At 41.2% G+C, this 20,747-nt stretch overlaps 1 protein-coding gene and 1 long non-coding RNA gene across 3 annotated transcripts; one reads left to right on the top strand and one right to left on the bottom strand.

The window, feature by feature from the left end:
* The first annotated feature begins 4,072 nt into the window (after positions 1-4,072).
* Positions 4,073-6,643, top strand: LOC119278295. 2 transcript variants are annotated; one of them, XR_005137688.1, is made up of 4 exons: positions 4,073-4,205; positions 4,316-4,397; positions 6,251-6,448; positions 6,542-6,643. It is a non-coding gene; the product is annotated as an uncharacterized LOC119278295 (long non-coding RNA). The 2 variants fall into 2 exon arrangements; XR_005137687.1 differs by lacking the exon at positions 6,542-6,643 and having other exon boundaries at positions 6,251-6,532.
* On the bottom strand, positions 4,842-14,986 carry LOC119278293 (potassium transporter 5-like). Its single transcript, XM_037559653.1, has 10 exons — positions 14,810-14,986; positions 9,808-10,030; positions 9,168-9,416; positions 7,772-7,822; positions 7,406-7,666; positions 7,225-7,277; positions 6,906-7,020; positions 6,560-6,814; positions 5,598-5,986; positions 4,842-5,396 (listed from the first exon to the last, which is right to left on the bottom strand). Exons 1-10 carry the CDS (start codon positions 14,984-14,986, stop codon positions 5,007-5,009), a joined length of 2,163 nt encoding a protein of 720 aa, XP_037415550.1. The 3' UTR covers positions 4,842-5,006.
* Positions 14,987-20,747: the final 5,761 nt, after the last annotated feature.

Below are 20,747 nucleotides of genomic sequence, written 5' to 3'. Positions count from 1 at the left end.
CCACGGTGAGCCCCTGCCACCCTGGTTTTTTTCTTCTGTTTTTTTAGTTTAGTTAGTTTTTAGGTTCAATTAATTAAGTTTTTAGTTAAGGTTTAGGTTTAATTTTTTTAGGCTATTTAGTTTAGGTTTAATTTGTTTAGGTTATTTAGTTTAGTTAGTTCAGGTTTAATTAGTTTAGGTTAATTAGTTTAATTAGTTTAGGTTATTTAGTTTAGTTAGTTTAGGTTTAATTAGTTTAGGTTATTTAGTTTAGGTTTAATTTGTTTAGGTTAATTAGTTTAATTAGTTTAGGTTATTTAGTCTAATTAGTTTATGTTGTTTAGTTTAGTTAGTTTTAGGTTTAATTGGTTTTGGTTTTCTAGTTTAGTTAGTTTAGGTTTAATTGGTCTAGGTTATTTAGTTTAGTTAGGTTAGGTTATTTAGTTTAATTAGTTTAGGTCATGTGTGGCTTTGCCGTCAGCCGTGGCGGACGACAAAGTTCTTGTTTCCTGTAGTGGGGGGTTGTGGAAAAAAAACTCACTGCATGGTCGTGGTCAACCTGCACCCCATGCAAGTCAAAGCTGATACAACATGGATAGGACACAGGTGACACCTTTAGCAAACACTTAGAACTCATACATGCATTTTTGTTGTATTAGGACTAACTTAACGCCCTGAGATAGTTTTAGGATTTGTGTTGTATTTTACTCTTAATTGATCTTCCTTGAGTTAATCCTCCTTGAGTTGATCTTCCATGCTCTGATCCTCCTCGAGTTAATCTTCCGGGCTCCAATCCTCACTGAGTTCGTCCCTCTGGATGGAGTCAACGAAGATTTGGCATAGATTCATGTCGTCTCCTTGGGGAAGCGAGGTTAGGGATTGGAGCCATGTGTGTGCTATGGCGAGATCTACTATCATACTCATCAAACCGATTCAAGGGTTGAATCGTGACGTTTGCAGCTCCAGGGAACTGGCACTTTGGGGTACATGCATGAAGGCTCCCCCGCTGTCATCGACAAGGTCAGGCAGCTCCGATAAGGGAGTGGTGACAGCAGCATGTCAGTGACTTGTTCTGGTGGCGGTAGTGATCGTTTAATGGTCCAGAGACCTTGATGATTTTTTTTATTATGTTTTGAAACTTCTACAATTGACGTGGATCATTTTCACAAATAAATTGTCAACAATGTACAAAGTTCAAACAAACTTACACAAAATCAAACCATAGAAAAAGGGCTACAACCGCCCTCTTAACTAGAATACTAGTGTCACACCAGAACAAAATCTATTATCACTACTAATTATCACACACTGAGCAAGCAAGATAAAAAAATCCCAGTGGTCCTTCTCCCAAGATCCAGAGACCTCAATCTAGTCATTGAGGTTATAGAAGAAGTTATAGATTACAGAAGCTTCCCAAAATGCTCGCGGCAAAAAACCCTAGCCGCCCTTCCTAGTCGGCAAGACAACCCGGACTGTTGGATCGACCCATCTAGCTTAATCCCAATAGTTCGCATGGCAAGGCACGGGCGAAGCAATACATGACAAGTTTCGGATCGACCCATCTAGCTTAATCCCATGTTTTAAATGTGTTTATCTATTCCAATAAAATGTTCACGCATTTAAAAAAAATTAAGTTATAAGTATTCACAAATTGTAAAATAACAATAGTAGATGTTCTCGAGCTTCAAAAAATGCCCATCTATTCAAAAAATATTTTCATTAATTTTAATAGATGTTCTAAAAACTTAAAAGACATGAATTAAAAATATTCATGCTTTAAGAAAATGTTCTCAACATTTTAGAAATGCTCACGTAACCCAAAAGCATTTATGTTTAAAAAAATCAAAGATCTGTTTCAAAAAGTTTTAACTGCTTAGAAAAATGCTTGCAAATTTAAACAAAAGCAGCCGAAAACTAAATATTAAAAAAATAAAAATAAATGGAAATCAAAGAAATAAAATAAACTACTGAGTAAAGCAATAAAAAATGGATAAGCAGTAACGTTATCATACAATCTGGGAAATTTTGCCACTCGATCGTTCCTACTGGGCCTTTTTTTTTTTTGAGGGGACGTTCCTACTGGGCCTGGGTCATGACGCAACGCTCTGTGCGTACCCTTTTGATGCAGGGGTGAGGCTATACCTCGAACGTCGCGCTCGCTTATACACAGCTTACTGCTTATTGGCCGGGCCTATCCAGCGACAGCAGCATCCTGTTTCGTTATTTTCGCAAAACAAATGATTTGAACTTTCAAAAGCGTTCATCCCGCATTTTAAAATATTCATGCAGTGTAAAAATGTTCATACCACTACTAAAAAATGCTATTACCATCCAAAAAAGTCGTGCATTTAAAAATGTTCAGGCGTTTCAAAAGATGATCACGCAATGTTTTTAAAAATGTTTATACAATGTGAAAAAAAGTTTGTGTACTTTTAAAAAAGTTCTGTTGATTCAAAAAAATCCTACGTGTGTTAAAAGAATTATTATGTTAATAAAACGTAAAAAATCATGTAATTTATAAAAATATTTCATACATTCAAGAAAGGTTCAAGGTGTATTTGAAAAATGTTTAGCATGTATTCAAAAAATATTCAAAAACATTTATTGAAAAATTGTCATCATAATATGAAAAAAATACATGTATAAAAAATTGAACCACGTGTATTAAAAAAAGACATGTATTGGAAAAGAAAAAAACAAAAGAGAAAAAGGCCTCTCTTTTCTTTTGCAAGTACAAAGAACACCAGAAGTAAAAATTACATCAATGTTCATATACCACCTAGCGACCACTATAAGCACTGGAGCTAACCGAAGGCGTGCCTCCGTCATCGCCTCTGTGTCACTGGAGCGAGGCAAGTCTTGTTGTAGTAGACAATCGGAATGTCGTTGCGGTAAGCCCCTATAAGACCAGCGCCTCAGAACAACAACCATTGCCAACTAAGAGAAGCGTAGATCGAAAGAATTCAACCTGCAGACACACGAACGTAGACGAACAAAGACTGAATCCAAGTGGATCCCGTGAAGACAAACTCCGATCGAATCCCGTGAGATTTGCCGGAGAAACACCTCCACACACCACGGACGATGCTAGAAGCACCACCAGAATCACCTTCACACACCCACTGACGATGCTAGAAGCACCACCAAAATAGGAGCTAGGCGGGGAGAACCTTATTCTAACTTTAGAAAGTCGTCGCAGTCTCGTCTTCTTGAGTATGGCATAAATTCTAACAAAACTGAGCAAATCACCTAAAAATGGAGCCCTCCCGCTGACAAGGGGCGGGATCCATCGCGCCTACATGGTCCTAGGACCATAGGAGATGAGGCGGACGGGCAGCGTTGCTGACGAGTCAGCACGAATGAAGGGTTACACACATCCTCTTGCCTCTATACTCTAGTTGACCAGCAAACATGCAATCTTTATTATGTCGTACTATTGTCAGGGAAGAAGATAAAATCACCTGGTTGGCCTAGGTAATCACGGAGCCTAAGATAGCCATCTTTCGTGGCTGGAGTTAATCAAAACTAATGCCCTGTTCGAAATCGCTTCGCTTCACAACTCCACTCACGGAGCGGGCGGAGCTGCAGTTGAAAATTACGAAGCTGCACGCTCCGCGGATTTCGGGAGTTGGTGGATTGCCGAACAGGACATAAGACAAGCCCACCCAAACGTGATTGTTCCTTGTTTGCGAGCTAGAGTTTCAAATCAGCTTCTATGTTTCCTAAAAGAACAGTTTCTATGTTCTGAGTATAACTAGGCATATCTCGGGCCGGGCCGGGCTAAACAAAGCACAGTGCTGAATGAAAACCCAAACCTGAGCCCGGCCTGGCCCGATCATCGGACCTACTAAATCGGGCCCAAGCATGGAAAAGCCCAACACTGCTCGGTCGGCCTGGCCCAACCACATCTAAAAACTTGTTTTTTGCAAGCCCAGGCCCAGCTCAATCTACCCGTCGCGTTCAATTTTCAGGCCCGAGCCTGGCCCAATGGCACGCTCAGGCTCAGCCCGGCCCGGGATTTTCGGGCCGTCCGGGCCGGGCTGCCCATGGACAGGTATTAGTCCACGTGTTTCTACAAAAAAAAAACGCCACAGGATGCTCCGCGTAAAAAAAAAGGCGCCACAGGAGCACCCGAGGCGATCGGCTAGTGGTTCATCGCCGCCATCTCTCGGTGGCCGGATCCTCCCCCGCGGCGGCGCTGGCTCGTGCTTCGCTCCTAACCAGCGGTCTCGTCGTCGATCTCATCCGTCGTCGTTGATTAGCTTCCCTGTTCTTTTTTCTGTTCGAACTCCCAACGCTGAACCAAGCATCCTTGGAATTAATTGTCTATTAGCAGGAACGGAGTAGCGAACTGGTGGCAAGTTGAAGCAACAATTGATCAGTAGAGGCGTGTGGATCGGCCCAGGTGGAACGCACAGGTACGCATACGATCTCGTGGTATGGTGTGGATTCGCTTCTCGCGCAGATGCCTCTGATGTGTTCGATGGAATGCCTCTGCTGCGATTTCTTCTGTAACATGGTGTATACACAATTTGAGATGAATGTACACAAAGGTCATAATTTATTCTCTCTTTTCCTTTTTTCCGGTCGGTTACAATCTCTGTATACAAGTGCGCATACTAAGTTTTTGAGTTTTCCTGAATAAGGCAAAGAGTTAGCCAAACTAGGAGTTTAACAGCGATTGCACACTTACTGCTAACAAACACTTACGCGGTATAATTTCCCTAACAAAAATATTACTCCCTCCATCCCAAAATAAGTGACTCAACTTTGTACTAGCTTTAGTATAAAGTTAGTACAAAGTTGAGTCACTTATTTTAGGACGGAGGGAATATATGGTAAAAAATATCCATCGCATGTACTGTAGTTTCACCACTTGTACGCATAAAATCTGTCCATCCTCTGTTGCTCAGTCAGGGAGGCTGTTTATGCAGTCACCACCTTATTCTACATATGCTTTCTGCACTTGATACAGAAAAAACTTATTCTGTTCTCAATTTGATCAATCCACTGAGCTGAGCATATCTCTAGATCTCATATGTCATTCCCACCCGCAGCAGTCTGTTATGAGGGACGCATGTGATCTTCTCTGGTTGCCTGAAGTTCTTCCTCATGAAATTGTAGGCGTAGTCAACTATTATTTTCTTCACTAAACCGGCATTTTGCTCTGCCACCACGTTAGTTTCTCCTAGCAGATGGACAACACCATCATCCATCCCTCTCTGAATAAACTCTATCTCATTCATGCACCTGTTTAGTGGACTAGCAGCGATTCCATCTGAAAACATTTTCGGTAACCTTGCATCTTGAACTTCAACAGAAGGCTCCATTGCATCTCCTGATTCTTCAATTGCAGCATCTTCTCCTGCAAGGGAATGTCTGCTTTTGCTGTAGAATGATTCTTGATGGATGAATTGCTTCAAGTGCCCAATGAGCAAGTTCTCAAACTCTCTTGGATCTTCTACTTTATCGTTGTAGCCATAGCGCACCACACATCGGAATACTCTGTAATCTCTTGGCTCCACATACCGGAAGAGGAACCGTTCGTGTGTTTCTATATTGCTGATTGGTATGTACTTTATTGAGATAATCACAAGAACTGAATGGATGGAAGGTACTTTTTCTACCAAATGGGGCAGTATGGGTGGGATTCCTTGCACGAGTTCTGAGTACAGAACACCTATTCCTGGAAGCCTAGGAAGATTTCGCCTTGTTGCCAACTCTGCCACATAGTTGTTTGACACTTTATTCTTTAGCTCGTATTTGTACCGGTGAACATGAACATAGTGCCATATGCCCATTATAAGCATCAAAATTGCTGCAAAACCTAGTGGCAAGTAGCCACCTTCTGTAAATTTGTAGAACGCCGAGGATAAGTACGTGAGCTCTGCTCCACCAAATATTATTGGAAAGAGTGCAATCCATATCAGGCTTGTCTTCCATATCATGGCCATGACCAGTGTGACTAGAAGTGTTGTTATGAACATCACAAAGACGACAGCAATACCTGTATATGCGACGAATATATGAGTATCATACAACTGATACTTTATTACTGAAAATAACAGAGTGAATTTTTTATTGTTGCTTCTTTGATTTTATATGAATAAGTTAAAAGGTCACGATGCAATTGAAATTTAGGAGGGAGTAATCTGGTATATTTTTATCAAATTGTTATGCTATGCAGACATTGTCATATCATACCTAGAAACTATATTAATGCTGAATTCATAATGTTCGTAAGATGATTTCACTCTTTCTGGTTTTGCAGCTTAAGAAGTAACACTAATAGCATATTAGTGAGTCACATACTGCTTGCCGAAATCTAGTCAGACAATGAAGGGCGACCATCATGTTAAGAGCAACTTCAGTGCATCTGTGTTTTTTATTTGAAGTTGTGCAACATAAGACTACTAACAAAAATTGATGAAAGGGGTGAGCGAAAACCAAGAGAAATTTCATGAAGCAGGTGCTTAAGGGAATAACAGAAGCATGATATATCTCGATCATATAGCTGAAATGATCTTTTGGTAATGAATTATTTGTTCCTTTCTTTATATAGGGTCAAGGCGTTCCTTACCATATGCATTGCCGATCTTGTCTGTAGTTTGGAAAATAGCTGTCACAGCTACACATAAGATCATTAATGCATAGTTGATCTCGGGGATGTAGACCTGCCCATGAAACTTATTTGAAGTGTGGGTGACACGAACGCGTGGAAAGCATCCAAGAATTTGGGACTGGGCAATGATTGCGAAGGCACCAGATATCATAGCTTGGCTTGCAATTATAGCAGCAGCCACGGCCACCACAAATGTTGGCCAATATAATGGAACTGATGACAAAATAAATGAGTTGATTGTTAAATATTAATCTTTCAGTGACTAACTCATTCCATTTCTTAGCTTATCCTTTTGTGATCTCACCTGGGATAGATTTGTAGAATGTATCTGCAACATCTTCAGGGTAGATGCGAAGATATGCAGCTTGCCCCATGTAAGCCAGCAGCACTGATGGGAGTAGAACTACGGAAAAGCCAATCTGTAGTGTGATATCTTTTTATATTAAAAAGTGAGTAAATTGAGAAGCATGAAAAGGTGATGATAATTTTATTAATCAAGGAAAGTAGTTTTTCACAGTACTGTTTGATATAGCTCAAAAAAGATTTATTTTCCCTTCTCTATGCTCATGCATTCAAAATATAAATAATGAAAAAATAAGTACGCCGTTGAGTTGCCTGATTACCTGAATTGCTCTCACATTGAAGTGACCAAGATCAGCAAACATTGCTTCGGTTCCTACACAATATCCATTTCAAAACTTTGGAGTAAAGAAGAGACTTCTATTCTTGTTTTCATGATAAATATGTGGCTATATTCCCATGATATTGGGGTGTATTGCGAAGTTACTCATGGGATAAAAATACCTGTGATGCATAAAACAACACCGCCAAGTGAAATCCAACCCTCCTTCCCATTTCTTTGGAAATAGTCTATGATGTACTTTGGGTTGAATGCTTTTAGAATTCCAGTGTCATGTTTGATCACATTATAAATTCCAATGCCAGCAATTAAGATGAACCATGTCAAGATTACTGGTCCAAATGTGTAACCAACTTTGTCTGTGCCTAAGCGTTGAACAAGAAAGAGCGCAATCAGAGTGCCGATCGCAATGCCAGCAATCTGTCCTGTTGATGAGATCAAACGAGTCAAATAAAATGCCAACATAACATAGTGACATGGATGTGACTTTCTCTGCTAAACAGCGAGATGTGCCTTAATGGATGGTATACCTTGAGTTAAGGAGTTTGCGGATTGCTTGATTCCACCGACTGCACTAAGCACTGCAACATAGTAAAATACAAAAAGATTAGCTAGGCAGAAAGCACATGCTTATAAATATATTATAGTGCAAATGGGACATTTATTCAGTGACACAATAAGATGCTTCCATGCTATTCTGAATGGTAAATTCCCTCTTTAATCAAATGATAATTATTTAGCATGCGCATAGTTCATAAAGTAGTTGTTGATACCATTTGTTCAAAAGTTCATGATATGATGAGCCTCCACGGACATGATCATGCCTAAATAACCGCCAAGTTCTGGAACAACCAAGGATAAAGATGCTACAGATGGACCAATGACACATGTGAAGGCTATCCAACACGAGGTGCTCCTTTTCCTTGATGAATGCACTCCTAGAGTTGATAATTGGTTATTGCATAATGTGTGTACTCTATGTGTGCTTATGGCCGGCCGAATGACTTGGACTGTGAAGGTGCATGGGTCAAGCAAGGAGCAAAGGAGAAATAAGTTGGCCCAGAGAAACCGACCGTTTCGGACCCCCAACCGAGCAGAGCCCCGGACCAAGTCCGCATACCTGGACAGTCCAACCATCCAACCCCGACTATCCAGTCGTGCCTAGATGCGTCAAAATGAGCTAAGGCCCACATATACCGTTTTGACCCCAAAACTAGTAGTTGTGACCTAGTGGCTATAAATACCCCGTTCTCCTCTCCGTCTAGGACAAACAAATGTGATTAGACATTGGAGCCTTGTGCCTCTATTCCAAGATCTCCCCATGTGGAGATGATCAAAACAAGACCTCTCAGTGTGGAGATGAAATCCAACTTGTTTAACCCCTTATCCTGGATTTGATTGGGTTGATGGACTGGCCAAGTGGATGGATTGGGTTGATGGATTGGTTTCAATTTATGAATTTGTTGGTTTGAGTTTTCTTTCCCCAAAGACTTTCACATTTGGTGGTTGTTGTTGGGTGGTTTTTCTTAAGTTTGTTTGGCTAGTTGCCCCCAATTCGTGAAGACCGAGAACCCTCTCGTATCAGTTCATGTGTTGACTATCCTTTGCATGCATGTTATTTTATACTCCCTCCGTTTCTTTTTAGTCTGCGTATAAGGTTTGGTCAAAGTCAAACTTTGTAAAGTTCGACTAACTTTATATTGAAAAATATCATCATTCACAATATGAAATCAATATTGTCAGATGCACCATGAAATGTATTTTCATACTATATAGTTTTAGTATATAGATGTTCATACTTTTTGATATAAGTTTTGATCAAACTTTGTGTAGTTTGACTTTGACCAAATTTTATACGCGGAGTAAAAAGAAACGGAGGGAGTACGTACTCAAGTAAGATGACCTGGAGAGAGAAAGTAAGCTCACCTGAAATACATGGAGTTAGCACACCATCACCAATAACCATTGAAGTTGCTAGAATAGTCACTAGGAAAAGTATGATCTTCAGTTTTGGGCTGTTTTCCATCCTTTCCTTTATCCAATGAGCGCGCTTGACACTATTCAAAGGGGACTCTAACTTGTAGTGGGTGACCGTTGCGTCTTCAACCTGTTGATTGGGTATCAAGCTAATCCTAGCATACCGAGATATCAAGGAATAAAGTGCAAATGTTCCACCTGCAAGGTTGTGCATTCATAACACATGTTTTACTCTCACATGAAGTATTTTGTGTGTGTATAGTATCTAAGTACTTGTCACATATTTTGGATTTTCTTTCATGGAATTAAGTGCTTAACGCTCACGTCCCTATCACTTCTAATGATTCTTAGGTACTCTGTAACATGTTGTCTAAAAACAATATGCGGTGGGATTGTGTGAATATTTATGTTTTATTTTGAAGAAGAAAAAAAATGCTCCTATGGTTCTTCATGGTAATTCATTTCCGAATAATATTTTTTTAATAGGAACATTCGTTGTAACAAAGTTACAATCTTTCGTAGTTCTTCAAAATCTTATATGTAATCACACAAGTTGTGTTGAGAAGATAAATGGGAGATATTTACTCACCATCACCGTTATCATTAGCTCTCAAGACAATGAAACAATATTTCATCAACGGAAGGAGAGCCAGAGTGTAAATAATCAGGGACATGACACCAAGGAGGTCATCTGTATCTTTGATCCCACCAATAAAGGTGCTAGAAAACACATAGAGCGGTGAAGTTCCCATGTCCCCATAGACAACACCTAGACTCTGGAAGGCCAAGTGCAGTGTTGTCGCCCAGCCAACCTGCTTTGCAGTAAAAAAAAAAGGTTGAAGACAATCCGAACTTGCAAAATATTATACGTATTCATCTTAAGGAAAGCAGCTATCGTTGTAAAGGTGTTTTTCTTATCAGATCATCGCCATGGTGGTTGATGCACAGATAGCAGTTGCATTGCTATTGTCGCCATGTTAAAAAAGTTCATGCATTTTAAAAGAAGTTCATAGACTTGAAATAACTTGTTCATGCACATATGGATATATGTACGTATTTTCAAAAGAAAGTAAGCAAAAAAACATAAAATAAAATATTAAAACATAAAAATGGAAAAAAGAAAACAAAAAAGGACATGAGAAAGTGAAAAGAAAATAAACAGAAAAATAAAAAGATAAATATGAACACATATAAGATACTCCCTCCATTCCATAATTCTTGCCGTGGTTAACAGAGGAAATAGAAAAGAACAGAAAAGTGTGTACATGGGCCAGCCCGTCCCCACGCACTTCATCTAAATGACCCCTATTTCTCTCACTTGGGGAGTGATAAGTATCGGTTCTGGCATTCACGAATTTGAAAAGAACTGTTCATAATTTAAAATAATGTTCACAAATTTGATTTTTTTAAAAATAAAAGTTTTTCATAAATTTTTAAAATGTTCCTACGTTTTTAAAAGAAAGGAACTGAAAAAAGACTCAGAAGAAAACCGAGAAGCCGGTAGAAAATAGAGAAAAGAAAAAAAACGATGAAACCTTCCTAAAACTACCAGAAAGGTTCCCAAAACCGACCCCGGCCCTCGACTGCTTTCGAAGAAGATTTCATAAAACCACTAATGGCCTGGCCCACTGTAAGCGAACCGTGGGCAAGTGCTACGCTTAACAGTTGTTATAAGCGAAATATAGCATTGGCGATTCTTTTCTCGCTTAAGGTTGAGAATAGGATTTTCCCCTTCCAGCAGGTCGCAAGGAGCGGGAGAAGGAAATAGAAAGAGCAGTAGCAGGAAAACGGTGACACCAATCTATAGATCGCCTGGTTTTTACTGGGGAAATTAGATGAACTGGATGGAGCGGTGGGGCAAGGGGGCTGGTATTTTTCCTTTCGGGAGAAACTAAGTCCGCGGGCTATGTGACGTTGGATTTCCTGGGAACAGGGATGGGAGTATGACTCGGGAGCAGGCAAGCCGCGTCCATCCCTCCCATATCCCATCGCCTGACCTGAGAAAAACTCCACCAAACCTCACTGCAGGCAACAACTGGCGCAGATATGTTGCGTCACTTGTCATCACCGTAGCAGCTTGTGACTAATTTTGCAAGAGGTTCCCCTTTACTAGTGATTTTGTTTTCTTTTTTTCCATGGATTTAGTAACAAAAGGGACTTCGCCTCATGTGGAAATCCCTTCTAGCCCAATAATTACGAAGAGGCATCGGAGGTGACTTGGGCTTTTTCATAAGATACATTGGACTTTATGAAAAATTTGAGAAGACCCAAGAGTTTTTTTCCAAAAAATTGAGGTTCATGAATCGAGAAATGTTCAGAAACTTTAAAAATATTCATGAAGTAAAAAAAAATGTTCACGACATTTATTTTGTAAAATTTTCAAAAATATGTTCATGGATTTTTTAAAAACACTAGCAATTTTAGAAGTGTTCATAAGTAAAAAAGGTACTTTTATGTATTAAAAAGAGAAAATATGAGAAAAAATATAGGAACAAAATGGAAAAATAAGTTTTTTTAACACGGTACAGATGCCAGCACTCATATTCACGTGCATACACTCACCCCTATGAACGCACACACGCACACCCTACCCCTATAAGCACCTCCGAAAGACTGAACCAGCATATCATCTTGAAATTTATTAAGTCACCGTATGCACCTCGTCATCGACAGGAATGTTTCCTCCCACTGAATGCGCCTCGCCGGAAATCCTAAAATAAATGCAGGTATAAATGCGAGCACCAGGACTTGAACCCTGGTGGGCTGGGGATACCACAATCCCTCTAAGGCTCTAACCATCCAACCATAGGTTGGTTCGCATGGAAAAATAAGCAAGGTGAGCGGATAAATCGAAAATGAAACAAAACGGAATAGAGAAAAATCAAGCAAATATCCGTCGAAACCCCCCCAAAAGAAAACTGATGCATGGGCCGGCCCATGTAGGGTTGCCCTTGCGTGTTACAGTGTCTATTGTTCGTTGCAGGCAAAGATATGATTTCCTAGTGCAGCACTACCGATCACCATGGAGATCAGAGGCATCGCCAGCGCCTGCTAGAGTGCTAGTGTGGGGTCGCCAGGGAGTACGTGAGCAGAACAAGGCAACATGTCATCGGTATTGGAATTGTATCTATTCCCATTTATTATATGTCAAATATTCTCTTCCCCAAAAAATTCTTGGCCAAACTTACTGCTATCATTAGGAACTTCTGGTGGACAGGAGTTAGGGAAGAAGCTAATGCCAAATCTCTTTGTCTTAGAGCTTGGAAGGACATTTGTGCTCCAAAAAATGAAGGGGGACTAGGAATCAAGAATATTCAAGCTACCAACAGGTGTCTCATTCTTGCAGCTGCTTGGAGAATTGTTGAAAAGCCTGACAGCCATCTATCAAAAATCTTCAAATCTAAATACTTTCCTGACTCCTCTCTTTGGAGAGCCAATTATAATATTCCCAAATCTGCCTTTTGGGCCTCCATTCTTAAAGTTAGGCCAATTCTTATTAGAAATTCTTTTTTCCAAATCAGGGCTGGCAATATCTCTCTTTGGAGCTCTCCGTGGTTTAACACTTGGGAAAGTATTTATGATCATCTCATAATTCAAGATAATGATTTTATCTATCCGGCTCTTATTAGAGATCTTTGGATTCCAGGGCAGAAAAAATGGAATGTTAATCTCATAGATCTTTTATTTGATTCTGATACAGCTAATTCCATCAAGCAGGTGCCAATCATACAGGAAGAAGGTGAAGATATTTTATGTTGGAAACACACACCAACAGGGAAATTCACTACAAAAAGTGCATATAAAACTTGTTTCCAGGTCTTGCAAGAGGAAGGAGAGCCACAACCTAGAACTCTAAACAGTAATTTAAAAGAACTCTTAAAGCAGGTATGGAAGGACGGAAATATGGCTCCTAGAATCCAAACATTTGCATGGAGACTGGTAAGAAAAGCTTTACCTACAGGGAAGAGAGCAGGTAAGTATTCTAAGCACATTAGTAAGTTCTGCTCAAGATGTGGCTTAGAAGAGGATGAGATGCACATATTTTTCAACTGTGTTTATGCTAGAGCTGCATGGTTTGCAAACCCCTGGTACATTAGAACTGATTTGTTGTGTCAGAATTTAGATTCTTTAGTTACTACCATCTTAAACTTAGCTAATTCAAATCATCCAAATGCAACCTTAAGTAATATTTTCATTTTTTTGTGGTGCCTTTGGAAGTTCAGGAATGACAAAGTTTTTCAAAGAAAAGATGCATCTCCAATACAGGTATTCCATGCGGCTCAAGCAATCATAAACAGTTTGTCTTTGGAACAAAATATAAATATGCAGGAAACAGCTACTTCTGAAACAGGAAAGGATTGCAAGCATAAGGAAGACAAATATGTTCAAGGGAATACAGTTAATCTGACTGAAATTTCAACCTCAACGAAAATATTCACGGATGCAGCTTGGAATAAACAGGAACAATCAAGTGTGAACGGAACAGGGAAAACAGGTATCGGGATATCCATAGAAGGACAAGAAAGACGAACAAAATGGCAGATCAAGATTTCCGCAACAGCAATGCAAGCTCAATCAGCGATACATGCCGAAGCCTTGGCGATCAAGTTAGCAGCCATCATCATAAACATGACAGGAATACATGAGGCTGCCATTCTAACGGATAATTTAACTTTAGCAAAAGCAGCAGCGGCAAAGGAACCAACCAGGCAGCCTGGACACTGGATGATTAGAGGTATATTAGCAGATTTCTGTGCCCTCACAAGCTCAAGCCATGTCCAGGTATTCCATGTAAGAAGGAACCAAAACTCGGTAGCTCATGATGCAGCAAAGCTAGCTTATTCGCAGGAATTTAATCCAAATCAACACTGTGTAACTACTTGTACTATTGCTGAACATCAACGCTGGCATCATTCCCTGAAGCAGGTTATCCAAGATGTATCACAAAAGGGTTATGCCATTAATCATGTAAGCTGTTGTTATAATGAATGATTTGGCGCGCTATGCGCCTTTCAGTTGTTCAAAAAAAAAAAAAGAATTGTATCTGGAAGAGACACCCTGGAACAGAGAAGCATATGACGTGGGAGCCTTTTTTTTTTTTGAAAAGGGGGACCTCCCCAGCCTCTGCATCGGCATGATGCGTACGGCCATCTTATTAATTAAAATAAAAAAGGTTCAACAAGGTCTTAATGTCTCCGCAAGTAAAGAAACGTGGGAGCCTTTTGATGTGTCAAACATTTATAAAGCCAAGTGGATGTACAAAGTCAAGTTAGATGCCGAAGAAAAATTGATGAAACATAGAGCAAGACTAGTAGCTAAACGACACGTGAAAGTAAGAGAAAGAGATCATCGTACGATCTTGTACAATGCAAGGTGCTTATAAAAATAGGTCGGTTTTCAATACTTGTTTCTATACGGTACTTTAGCAGGCTTCCTTGATAAACTGTGCTATAGTGCTATTGAGGAGTTCTTGGTTGCGGTTTATCGAGAAAGGAGACAGGATCTGCAAATACTGATGCTGTTCTGTAGCTTTGCTTGTCGGAAAGCGGAGGCTTGTTGCCCATTGAAAGAAGCGGGAGGGAAGAACAGACCTTGGCGGCGTGGCTTTGGCCACCGGGAATCCTTTCAGCCTCCATATGCAGGGAGTCGAACCCCTGCAGCCTCCCCGGCGACGGCGACGGTGACGGCGGCTTCACCGCCCCAGTGGCAGAGTTTCCAGCACCCCTTTCGGCAGCTCCATTGCTGCTCGTTTTTAGCGGGCCATTCATCCTGGAGTTATGAGAGTGACGATCTCTCGCACACTGGCCGATCGACCTTCTGTGCTGCTGCTAAACCACGATGATGACTCACTTTTAGAGGCACGGGACGCGCTGCGAGCAGCAGAGCAAGGTACACTCCAGAGGCACGGGGAGAAGAGGACAAGGTGGCCTGCTACTTCTACAAGGAGACTCCACTGTCAATCACCTGTCAGAGCTAAGGTTTCTAGGAGCATTCGCGGGCCGTCCCCACCTCGGATCACCCGAGAAGCCGTGGCGAATGTGCGAGCACGATGCGGTACTACGGCGACGTCGACGGCGACCGCAGGGCCACCGGTCGTAGGCACGCACGTAGCAGCCGAATGAGGAGCGCTCCCCGCAACGATTAGTCGGGGAGCGCTCCCCGCGCGTCAAGTGTCACGTGTGGAACGCTCCTGTTCTCCCGCGAATTCCGGTTTCCGGTTTTCCTTTGTGGTTTTTTCTTTTTTCATTTTAGTCCTTATACTTTTAATGTTTTGTAATACCTCTTGATTTGTTTTGAGATCAGTTTTTCTCTGTTGTGGGCGAACCTTCGCCGCGCATTGTTCTTTCTTTGTCATCGTCTCCGCCCGTCGCCGCCGCTGCTCTTGTCGTGTGGTTACGGCGGCAGTTGTTCCGGCCGCCGCGCTTGTTGCCTGCTCTTACGGTAGTCCTTCTTCAGCGTCGAGCGCGCTTCCCCGTTCGCAATATCGTCGTTCCCTACTGGTTGCCTTTGTGGCTTCCCTGTTTCCCTTTCACGTTTCTCTTTTTGTTCCCATTATATTTCCGGGATATGGAGATTTATGGGGTAGTTACGGGTGGGGACTACCAACACTATCAGATGTCAAGTTTCAACTGGGTTTTGTGGGATTAGTTGTTGATAATCATTGTGTTCCTTGCAGTTATGGCTTGTCCTTTTTGCCGTATGCCTGGTGGCCCGTGTTCTTCTGTTGATTCTTCTGTAGATGGGTTCAGTGTGGTCCTGGATCAGCGTTGTTGGAGGCGTGTTGTAAGAAAATTATTTTATAGTTGTTCAATTTTTGGCACACACACTTATTTCTTTTGGTGCTGTCCATGCTGTTTAGATTTTGATTATGATCCTTGTTTTGATTTGTTGTGCAGTATGTTCCGTGCAGTGTTAGAGCTCATCTTGCTCGTTACATCGAGGAGTGTAGGACTTTAGCCATAAGGAGGGGTGACGAAGATATTGATCTGGCTCTTCAGTGCAATGAGGGTTATTTGTATGGTGTTCTGTTTAGTCATGGTCGTGTGAGGAGCAAATTCCATGGTCCTTCCTGGGAACGATTGGTCAGTGATTATGGTGTTCGTCCTCGTGATATAATGACCATTAGGCTTGAACATTATGGAACTTGGATTGGTATTGATTTTTATCGTGTTGGTCGTGGAGATGCGTTGTCTCCTTTACCGTCTGTTGGTAAGGTTTATTTTTAAGGAAGTTTTTATCTTGTTTTATTGTACATTTTGATTTTTCTGTTTCCTTGAGCCTATGTAATTATATTTTGTAGCTCTACATGGTTTGAGCGACTCCGAGAAGGAACTTGTTGGGAGTTGTTATTACACCCATGGTGTTTTTCTTAATTATCAGCAGATGTATTTCATGAGGTGTCAACTATTTGATGATGACTACATACCCTGTTGTCCTTTTGTTCACAGGATTGATTCCATGAATGTTAATGGTCATTATATGGTCAGATTTTTTCCCCATTGTTTTTTTCTTTGTTTCTGTTTATTTATTTATTTTTATTACGCCTTCTATTTATAGTTTTGAATTTTTATTCTATTTCTGATAGCTTGATGTTTTTTGTCAGGTTATTCTTGGTATTGTTGTGAGGAGTTTGAAGGAGTTTGTGACTTTTCCTAGAACTGGCGTTTTAACTCTCGAAGTTACTCTGGAATCTGGTGATGATGATATATATGTGAGCACTCCTTGCTCCTACTTCATTGGTTTGGGTAATAGAATGGTGTTCAAACAAGAAGGTTTCAGTGATTTTCTTCAGGCATCGTCTATTGAAGTAAACAGCTTGGTGCTGATAACTTTCAAACAGCTTGTTGGGAGGCTTGTTTTTATCTTCAATCTTCTGCCGCAGTGATGTTAGTTATAGCCTTTGAACATAATGGATTTTGATGTATAAGAGGCTTGGCTGTGCATCTCTTTTAATGATGGTTTTTTGGACGGATGTTATTTAATTGTGGTCACAGTTATAAATACAGTAGAGGCATGTGTGTTCTTTACTCTGAGGCATGGTTGTGCATCTCTTTTATGTGAGAGGCACCTGGATTCAGTAAACTGAGGCACAGAACTGAAGTCAGAACAGGCACGGTTGTGTGGAGGCACGTAGAGTTACCATGGGTTTCATGTGAGGCACGTGGTTTCAGCAAACAGAGGCATGGAATTGCAGTCAGTACATGCACAGTTGTTTGGAACCCGGGTATACTGAGAGGAACGTGTGTGCAATACCAAAGTTACAAGGGCGATGACGCGTGCCGAACACGCAAAGATACTGTGGGTTTCATGCGAGAGGCACGTGTGTGTGTGGCACATAGAGTTACAGTGGGTTTGATGTGAGGCACGTGGATTGAGGAAATGGAGACACGTAATTGAAGTCAGTACATGCATGGTTGTGCGGAGGCACGGGCGATCACTCACGCGGAGCACGTAGAGTTATTGTGGGTTTCATGTGAGGCACGTCGATCGAGCAAACGGAGGCACTGAAGTGCAGTCAGTACATGCACGGTTGTGTGGATGCACGTTTTTGAACCCTCTTGCTGCTGTCAAGTGTCTAGAGGCACGGACGTATGGCAGTAGAGGCATCGGTTCAAATATTTGGTTAGAGAGGCTCGGTTGTGGATGCACAGGTGTGAAGTCTCTAAGGTCATGGGTGCGTGGCACCAGAAGCATGGGTTGAGTTGACACTTAGAGAGCCACGGTTGTACATGGGTCAGTTGGACATGGTAGTGTAGTTTTGTGGCATCGTGGAGGACTGGTGTACGGAGAGGAACCTGTGAATGGACGGTGTGGTCAAAGTAACAAAGTTCTTGTCCCTTGCGTTTGTGTACCGAATGTTCTTCTGCAATATTTATGAATTGTTTATGCCAATGTTGAATAAGCATTCTACTGAAAGTTTGCAACGATACCATCACATATTCTTGTAAATGCATGATGCATCTTGTAAAGGTTGGGTATGAAAATTATAATACTATGTCGTGCGACATATCTCTCGTTCTATAGTCATGGATACAATATATGCTTGCTCAATACTGGGACATAACTTACTAATTACATTTAGACACGCACACCACTGTGTTCAAAGTTCAGACGTAAAATAGTAATACAATACAGACAACATCTTTGACCAACAACAAACATATTTACAACATGGGTTCATTCAACCTAAATTATCATAATAGTTGTGCCATGCACCTGATCACTTGATCACGGCAGATCAATCAATCACGGCACGATCCATTTTATCGCAATTTACCAACCACCGCTTCCCTTCTGGCGCTTCCAGCCGCTGGAAGATCCCTCGTCTTTGTTCTTACGCGGGCGGAGTCTTTCTTTCACTAGTTGTTGGTGGAGGTGACGTAGCCCGTTCTTGATGATTAGGATTCTACGGTACAACTAGCTAACATACCCGTCCTTTGCCGCATACTCAAGGTGTATCGGGGAAAGCGGCTTCCACTCCCAGAACTGGTGCTTCTCCTTTGGGAATGATTTCTTCATGTTCTTGTATGAGGGGTCGATGATGGCCGCTGCAAGGTCAGCCATGGAGTCCCTTTCTCCACCACCCTTGATGCAGAATAGCCTCTGGATGTCGACGTGGTGCTCGTCTGGAATTCTGATGCATGCACGAGAAAGCATGGTCTTGTCGTTCCTGGTGTCGACGCTGGTGAAAGTTACCGCTTTCCGTTGCAGGAAGTCAACTAACGCCTGGGAGCGCTCAGACCTGCAGTAGTGGTATACAAGGACATGCTCGCGCATGGAAAGTTGGACGACGGCGATCCCTTGTCGTACGTAACTGCTCTTACGTGTGTACTCGAGGTCGAGGCCGACGAACTTGTTCTTCTCCTCCTTTAGCCATTCCTCGTACTTTTTGATGATCCGCTCCATGGTCCTTGAGTCGTTGGTGTACACCACCTCCAGCACGGTTGTACCGTGGGTAGTGATGTGCTCGGTGAATGTTGTTAGTTTCCCGTTGTCCATGGCTGGAGGTGTGCGGTGGTGAACTGTGGCCGGCGAGAAACTTTGGAGGAAGAGGATGCAAATGGAGTCGAAAAAGTGAAAGGGATCTTTTGTCGTGCAAAAAAGGAAACCACCAAAGAGCAGTTTCTAGTCACCCGGCGGTTCCAGGCGTAGATTTTCGGAAACAATTGTTTGTTTTATCTGTTTTTTTAAGATTTTCACTTATCTCGTTCTTTGAATTTTTTTATTCGTTGCGTGCTGCGTGCGTGATCCATATGTGCGTATTCCATTTTTGGCTATGAAAGTAGTCGTGTGAACGGTAGAACACTCAGCAGATGCATGGTCGTGCCTTTGTTGTGAAAACATTTTTTTCAATTAACAATCTTCCTTGGTCAGGGAGGCACTATTGCTATGTTATTTGGTGCACAACTGTGTGTTCATGAAAAGTTGGTGAAGTAAACATAGTTTGCACTTGAAAATGGATTCATGTTTGGTTTTAAATTGAGAAATGTTTCAGTAGATCGTTTGAATAAGTTTGATAACATGTCATTGCTGTAGGTTTTGGATCAAAAACTGAATGTTGTTTCGTTTGATTTTTGAAACTTTTCAAAGGATTAGAACTACATTTTTTTTGAATGAATGATTCTGATAGTTCAAACAGCATTTGTTGCAAAGCATCATTCTGATGTTTGAAACTGTGAGTAGAGGGTCCGTAAGAGCTACATAAGTTTCAAAAGATCATTCGGATAGTTCAAGCAAGCACATGGTTCATAATAGTTACATTATTGTACCATCCTAACTAGCAAACTTATTTTAAATAAACCAGTGTTTTGCTCCTGGGAGGCATCATCTTGAAATGAGCGCTGAACATCCTAGGAGATACACCGTGCTTCCATTTAGGTGCAGGTTCTGACGGAATCTACAGAATGCGTTGAATGATGATGGACACAGAACGGTCATGGCGCTCTTTGAAAGTGATTAGAACAATGTTCTTTTCAACAAAGGATGTAGCTGATATGAAGTCTTTGAAAGAAGACTTTTCTATTACCATCCTGCCGTCGTTTTTGCAGATGTAGTACGACGAAGGAGTGATGACATGGGTAGGTTCATCAGGAGCTTCAAGGGTCACCGTGCCATTGGTTGGCATGTCCACCCATCTCTTCAGTGTCGAGACAACGCTCCTCGGAATTTTCTAGAAGAAATCGAAATTAAATGGAAATTAAAACCGTTGAATTGCCACTCGGATAATAAATAAAAGAATGGCTGAATACGATGAGTGCTCAGACATTAAGAAATTCTAAATTGAAAGTAATATAATTCCTGGCATGTTCAGGTTTGTGTGTAAACAGATGAAACAACATATTAAGATAACAACAAAAGTTTTGTTGTTTTAGGTTTGAATAAATAGGTTCTTTATAATTTTACATATAAGCAAGATTTCATCAATATTGTTTATATTATATATGAGCAAAATACGTTTGGTATTTTAACAAGGACAGATGTAACCAACCATGACGCATTCTTTGGTGTTAGTGGGAGTCAAGACGTGTA

This window comes from Triticum dicoccoides, chromosome 3B, assembly GCF_002162155.2.
Source record: "Triticum dicoccoides isolate Atlit2015 ecotype Zavitan chromosome 3B, WEW_v2.0, whole genome shotgun sequence".
NCBI lineage: Eukaryota > Viridiplantae > Streptophyta > Magnoliopsida > Poales > Poaceae > Triticum > Triticum dicoccoides.
This window is presented reverse-complemented; position numbering and strand designations above follow the sequence as displayed.

Coding starts and splice junctions, on each gene's coding strand:
- LOC119278293 (XM_037559653.1), bottom strand. CDS start 14,986: ATGAATGGCCCGCTAAAAACGAGCAGCAATGGAGCTGCCGAAAGGGGT. Junction 10,031..14,809: donor GCCAAAGCCACGCCGCCAAG/GTCTGTTCTTCC, acceptor ACTGCAAAGCAG/GTTGGCTGGGCGACAACACT. Junction 7,021..7,224: donor TCAATGTGAGAGCAATTCAG/GTAATCAGGCAA, acceptor ATCACACTACAG/ATTGGCTTTTCCGTAGTTCT.